The 7,080-nt window shown below is 43.6% G+C and overlaps 1 protein-coding gene across 1 annotated transcript in view; it reads left to right on the top strand.

The window, feature by feature from the left end:
* The first annotated feature begins 5,785 nt into the window (after positions 1-5,785).
* AGBL1 (AGBL carboxypeptidase 1) overlaps positions 5,786-7,080 on the top strand; it is a 542,019-nt gene continuing 540,724 nt past the window's right edge. The window contains exons 1-2 of the mRNA XM_027769246.1: positions 5,786-5,802; positions 6,424-6,512. Of these exons, the coding sequence (XP_027625047.1) occupies positions 5,786-5,802; positions 6,424-6,512 (106 nt within the window). The remainder of the gene's footprint in view (positions 5,803-6,423; positions 6,513-7,080) is intronic.

Here is a 7,080-nt window from a genome sequence, read left to right as displayed (position 1 = left end):
GTGACATGCATTGAATGGTTCTTTTCCTTTCCTTCTACTTTATAGACTGTGATAATATCAGTGGTGCTTACTCATCCACATAGCACCTAGCACCCGGGGGGGGGTGATTTTTCAATTTCTGTCTCTCTGGTAAGCACATGCATCCTATAGCAAAAATCTCTCTTTAAAAAAAAAAAAAAAGAAGTGTATGAAGTATTGAGCAAATAGTGAAGTCATGAAAGAGTGCATGTACTTTCCAAGAAAGAGAGTGGGACAGGGAAAAAGCACTCTCCTTTATGTGGCATGGTCATACCACAATCTCTTCTCTATTTCTTCATCCTGTTGGATTTTGGGCATGCATGCACATAGACCTGGCATGTTTCTCCACCTCCCGGGGTGGGACTAGAACCATTGTCAGCCACACAGGATCTGGTTTCCTTTCATGACTTGGCTGCAGGGCCAGGTGAGCAAAATACTCTGTCTTATAGAGGCCAGGCCACCCAAAGCACTGCTTGAGGGGGCACCGTTGTGTTGTCATTGGAAACAGCATGTCCTGGAGTTGTGGGTGCAAACACATCGCAGTTGTAGGTGGTGGGTTCTGGGAAGGCAAAGTAGCTGGGAAAACGACATGAGAAGGAAACGGGCTGAGACTGGAACTATGCTACAGAGAGGGAGGAGGAGTGTACTCAAGCAGTGTGACAGTCTGAGCAATGTCTAGAAGGCATGGCTCCCCATAGGGAAATAATAACTGGTCTTGTTTGGTCCATGTGTTAAGTATGAGGGTGGAAAAGTGGTTAGAGATGAAGGTTCAAGGCACGGCGATGGGAAGGGCCTCGCTTTCATATCGCAAGGAAGAGGAAGGCAACAGGGAGACATAGAAGACTTTAGAGCAAGGGCGTGTGTGATAAATGTGAAACAGCGTTGGAGAAGATTGCAGTTCAAAACCCCACAGACTGTGAAAGACACTGTTTGTTCTTCCAACCGCTTGCCTCTGCCTGAAAACTTGGCAGATCCATTTTTCATAGGCAAGTCTTAAACAACAGGGGATTACTCAATGATTCATTTAAAAGGATCATTAAAGGAAAATCAAGGCACATCGCATCCTGCCTTCTTTAATTGCTCCTTTATTATTACTGTGGGTGAGATAACAGCTTTGTGTTACTCTCCTAAATAGTGTAAAATATTTATTGGTAAATATAGCAGTGCATGAATTAATGCCAGTTGAGATTTTGTGGGGCATTTTTTCCCCCTCCACTGATAGCCATAATTTTTACTTAAAGAAAAACAATGTCATGCTGATTCATCCTGGCTCAGAGCTGAGAGCCTTAGGATGTCAACATCTATATAATGATACTGTTTCTTAGTTTCTGTGGGATAGGAGGATTCTCATAGTGGGCTGGGCTGTGGTTTCTTGGTAAAGTCAATTGCTTCTATTGATTAAGTCCTTATTATTTGAGAAGAAGACACATGGATATATACATTTCCCCCCCACTCTGTTTCCCTAGAATTCAGTAACAAACCACGTGAATAAAAGTAGCTTTGATGAAGGAGGATATTTGGGGCTAGCAGGTGGCATAGTGGTTAAGGCACTGGACTCCCATGTGGCCAACTGTGACTCGAGTCTGTACCTGACACTTGAAGCTCACGTGGACACATGTGCATGCATGCCTAAAATCCGAAGAGGAGACTGGAGGAGAGTGGATTGTGGCATGGCCATCCCCCATGGCGGTGACTTCTCACTTTCCCTGTCACTGCTTCTCTGGGGAACACATGTGCCCTATAGCAAAAATCTCTCAAAAAATAATAAATGAGGGTATATATTAGTGCATGCATGTGAAAGTGCACAACTAGGTGGTTCTGTAGAGTTGACTTGGTGGCTTAACAGAGCTCCTGGGACCCAGGTTATGTCCTCATTCAACAGTGTCCAAAAACAGACTGAGTTTTTGCTTTTACTTATTATTTTTTTTTTTAAATCTTTGAGAAAAATCTCCTCTAGACTCTCTGGCAGACTTCCACTTAGATTTTATTTTCCTGATCTGGGTTCATGCTCACTTCTAAATCCATCACAGAAAGAGAGTTGTTTAGAAGACACAGACTCATTGTCCATGCCTGGGAAGCTGCAAGGAACCCACAACCTCCATCAAAACCCAGCTGCCCCATGGGGTGCTCTTGGAGGCAGCCATAGAGGAAAGGCTGATGTATGTGGTGCCTACAGTGTCAGCCATGGTCAGAGCCATGAAGGGACAATGATTTCACATGCACTATATGCCCAGTTCTACCTCCTTGCTGGCAGGTCCCACAGAAGTGTCTAAGACAATGCTCGTGCTCAGTGTTACCTACATTTATTGCATTGTAATAAAGCAGGTGGTTCATTTTTCTTTCTTTCTTTAGAGGCTTTTGTCTCAGGGCCTGTGTGCTCACTGGAGAGAGAGACAGAGTCAGTGAAAGGGAAAGTGAGAAATCACCCCCACCCCCTCCCCGAGAGGGGAAGGCCATGCAGCTGTCCCTTCTCCACTCTCTTCCCGGGATCTTGGGCATGTATACACACTGAGCCCAGTGTGATTGTTTTTTTTTTTTTTTTTTTTAAGAAATTTTTGCTATAGGTCGACATGTACATTCATCAGACAGATGGTGAGAGACAGAGAGACAGAAAGCAAGAAATCACTTTCCAGGGGGATGACCATGCCATAATCCCTTTTCTTCCATTTTCTTCTTGGGATTTTGGGCACACATGTACACTTACCCAGCATGAGTTTTAAGTTGCCGGATCCAGGACCTGAACCATGGTGGACTATGTGGGAGTCCAGTGACAAAATTATTATGCCATCTCCTGGTCCTGAACCCAGAGTGATTTTTAAACCACAGGGCCTGGAACTCTAACTGTGATTCGAGTCCATGGACATAACCACTATGCTACCCCAAGACAAGTCATTCTTTAGCCTGAGAAATTAATTTGATGAAATAAATGGGTTGTCTGTTACACGGTACAAAATGGACTTTGAAAGATAAGTCTTAGTTATTGCCCTCTAGGAATTCACAGTTCCCTGCTCCATCTGCTTAATTCCAGCTGGTCATGCAGGCTACAGATTCATCCCCTGGCATCAGTAAGCTTTGTTGTGTGTCCCTTTGAGCCCACAGGACTGCAGCATAGTTTTTTTTCAGTAGCATGGCACCTTTCCTCCATGTTCTATTCTACTTGGCTTCTCAGAGTCATCACTCACAGACCTGGCTAGTTAAATGCTCCATCCTTGAATTCTCCCAGCAGTGATGTTTCCCATGGCCATGGCCCTTAGCATCTCAAGGCCTGTCTGATATTTCTTTGCCTCACTTAGGCCTGGAATCTGCAGAGAGAGATCATGTTTGGGATCAATTTGTTCCTCACTACTCAGTTGGGTGACTGGAGTGTAGCTGGTTTTCAAAGAGTGTTTGTGGGATGAATGTATGAATAAATGAATGAAAGGAAAGGAAATCTGGTGTTTTATTCTCTTTCCATGGGTTTCTCCCTTCTTAGTTTTTTCTTTCCTTCTTTTCTCATCTTTCTGTTTCCTTTTATTTTTCTTTTCCTTGCTCAATCTTTGTAATTAGGTAATTAATCCAACAGTAAAAATTGTGCAAAATTTGGACAGCATTGCAGAAGGCTGGCTGGTTTTTATTTTTTTAATTTGCCAGAGGACATGTGCACTTGCCAGAGAGAGAGAGAGTGAGAAAGCATCCCTGTCATGGGGAATAGTTATGCTGTAATCCCTTCCCTTCCATTTATCTTTCCTTCCAGGATTTTGGGCATGGATGCACACATGCCTGGCATGTTTTTCAAGCCACTGGGTTCAGGACTCAAACAGCATAGTTGGCCATGTGGAATCTAGCCCCTTTAATCATCACTGCACTGATATCCCTGCAAAAGTCTTTTATTTCCCTCCTTCACCGGATGGAATATGCAGGGTTAAGGTTGATCCAGGAAATTGTTCCAGGTACTTTTCTGTACCATGAGTAGTCTTTGGGCTCACTTTAACAAGGCTGGAGTCCTGCATACTTCTCATAATGAGGGTCCATTGCTAGGCTGCTCTTTGGTTTCTGTTTTCCGCTTTTGACAGTGTAAGGAGGGAGAGGCACCAGCGCTGTGTGCGTATATGTGGCATTTCCTGAAGGGTAGTGAACTGGGGAATTCAGAGGAAGGTTCCTTCTGTAAACAGTCAGTGTGCTCCAGTGAATATTCAGTGACTGTGAGGAGAGGCATGATGAAAGTATAAGCTGAGATTGTCCTGGTTAGGCCATAGCTCCCCAAGGAGATCTCAGAGTAAACCTAAGTACTTTTCTTGGATAAATAGCGATATCAAGTGCTTGAGGAGTCCCCAAACATCTCATCTCACTCAGAATAAGAGTTAGAGTTAGGAGACCAGCAGGTGGCATAGTGGTTAAGGTACTAGACTCCCACATGGCCAACTGTGATAAAGGTCCTAGACCCAACAGCTCGAAAATCACACTGGGAATATGTGGGTAAGTACCCAAAATCTCCAGAGGAAAATACAGGAGAAGGGATTTGTGATATGGCCATCCCCCCTAGAGGGTGATTTCTTACTTGCCCTCTCTCTGTGTCTGTCTGTCTGTCTCTTTCTCTGGTAAGTGCACATGTCCTAAGGCACAAACCTGAAAAGAGTTAGTTACATTTTGATTTTTTGTTCATCATGAGTTTTTTGCATTAATTTTAATTTGCAAAAGTATAACATTAAAATATTATTTATCTTGATTGCTATAGTTTTGGAATGCCCCTTTGAATTTTGTGCAGAGGCACATGGTCCTGGCTTGGGTTTTGAAGTATGACTTCCCAGAGGATCTTAATCCCTGGAATGAAGAAAGTATAAGCACCATTCTGCCGTGGTGGTAGTGGTGGTGGGTGTTGGTGTTGGACTTCATGGTTCCCTTAGAGTCTTTTTTGGTTTCATTCCATCCAAAAAATATTGCACACCTTTTTTGTAACACCCCTTGTGGCAAGTGCTGCAAGTAAATTTACACCAAACTGAGTTTCTTCTTTAAATATTTGAATATCTAGCAGAGGTGGAATGGGAAGCAAGATGGTACCTTGAGGCCAGTACCATGTGTGAGTACATGGACAGAGCTGAGCGCAGAGTGATGTGAAGATAGAGGGAACCCAGACCCTGTTTGTGGGTGGGGTGGGATCTCAGGAGCCAAAATGCACTTGAAGGATGAATTGCCATTGGTTAGGCTGAGAGAGAAGCAAATGGACTGCAGAAAGGGGAACTAGAATGATCTGAGCTATGGAGGAAAGAAATGCCTTAGTTTGAACAGGAAAATGCAAGTGGCTCCATGTTGCTGAAATGTGTTTTTGGGCAAAGGTGTTGAAATGAATAATGAAGCTGGAGACAAAAGGAGGACAAAGTCAGAAAGAGCTTCAGAAGTGAGCTGTGACTTAGTCCCATATGTAGTGTGGTGTGACTGAGGTCTTCAAACCAGATGAAGAGCATGAGTTTCACTAATGGGAAGATTAAGGCTTTAGCTTAAATAATACACCAAAACAAACAAACAAACAAATAAAATAACCCAGAACCAAAACCCAAAATCTTAGTGCAAAGACCACTAGCCTAGCTTTTGGGAATCTGGGTTGGCTTGTCCTCCTAGCTTTGCCATACAGCTTACCAGAAGAAACCTGCAGGTCCCCCCATTCCTGAACTCAGGGTTTTCTTTTGTACCACAGGTAGAGTATCAAGAACTTTAAGAATTTCTCAGATCATTCATAATGTGATTTGATCCTACCGTAGATTACTCTTGAGAAAAGTTAAAATTCATCCTTATGGGTCAGGGAATTCTGTCAGAATAGTTGAATGGATTTGTTTCTTCTCTCTGCCCTGCATTGAAACATTAATCTATTCCTACTGAAATAACAAATCTGTGCCACTTTGGCCTACAAACCCCTCTTGCCCTTGCTTGTTTTCCATGTAAATTACCAGTGTTTATCCTTTTGTCTCTCTTGATGATATTACTAGAAGGCAGGTCCTCAAAGAAGTGTCTTGAGGGCTTGCAGGTGGCTTCATGGTTAAAGCACTGGATTCCACATGGCCATCTCCTTGGTTTCAGTCCTGAACCTGGTGGCTTGAGAATTACACCAGGCACATGTACACATGTGCCCCAAATCTTGAGAGAATGGAACAGGAGGGATTGCAGTGTGGTCATGCCCCCTGGGGGAATGATTTCTCACTTTCCTCTCTCTCTGTCTCTGTCAGTCTCTCTCTGGTAAGCACATGTACCCTATAGCAAAAATCTAAAGGAAAAAAAAAGGAATCTTGAAAACTAAATATGCAAACACAGTCCCTGAAACTCTTATCAAGTGAGCCCCATCATCCATCCTTTTGCTGTAATAAGTCTTTCTCAATGGAATACTGTGTGATCCCTGGCCACACCACACACTTTCTCCTGCCTGCCTTCTTCAAGATGGCCACTTGTGTTGTCATTACAGAACTCATCTGACAAGGAGTCTATCCTGACCATCCTCCAGGTCCTCGGAGATCTGCTCTCTGTTGGTGAGTAGACTACGCCCTCATCCCCTTACCTGGTTGGAGGTGGGAATGTGCTGGCTTTGATCTATCTCAGGAACCTGAGTGGCCTGGAGATTTATTCTAGCTCCATTTCCTGTGAGAAACAGAATCATCAGCCCATCTGTATTTTTTCTTTGAGGTTGACATGACCTGGAATAAACTGGGTTCATTGTGTTTGTGCTCTTCAGTCCTTGTCACATACCCGTTAGTGATCTAAGCTTAGGAGGACATTAGATTCTGGGTGGTTATTCTCTGGTTTTTCATTTATGAGACTGAGGACCTCCTGGGGCCTGTGCTTACTTCTGAGCTGTTCTTAGAAAGAGCTATTTTCCAGTGGTCCTACCCACCTCTTCCCTCTGCTCCCTTCCATTACAGCCCATTTAGAGCCAGATATTGGCAACTCTTTGACATAAGTCTACTGGAGACAGAAATATGAGGCAGGAGTTGGACTTGGAAGTGTGGTATCAGATTTTCAGAGATGAAATGACAGAGTTGACTACACTGGAATCAACCGAGTTAACTGAAGCATGTCTCTATTAGCTTGTTCCTGCTG

This window comes from Tupaia chinensis, unplaced genomic scaffold, assembly GCF_000334495.1.
Source record: "Tupaia chinensis unplaced genomic scaffold, TupChi_1.0 Scaffold000078_1, whole genome shotgun sequence".
NCBI classification, from domain to species: Eukaryota; Metazoa; Chordata; class Mammalia; order Scandentia; family Tupaiidae; genus Tupaia; species Tupaia belangeri.
This window is presented reverse-complemented; position numbering and strand designations above follow the sequence as displayed.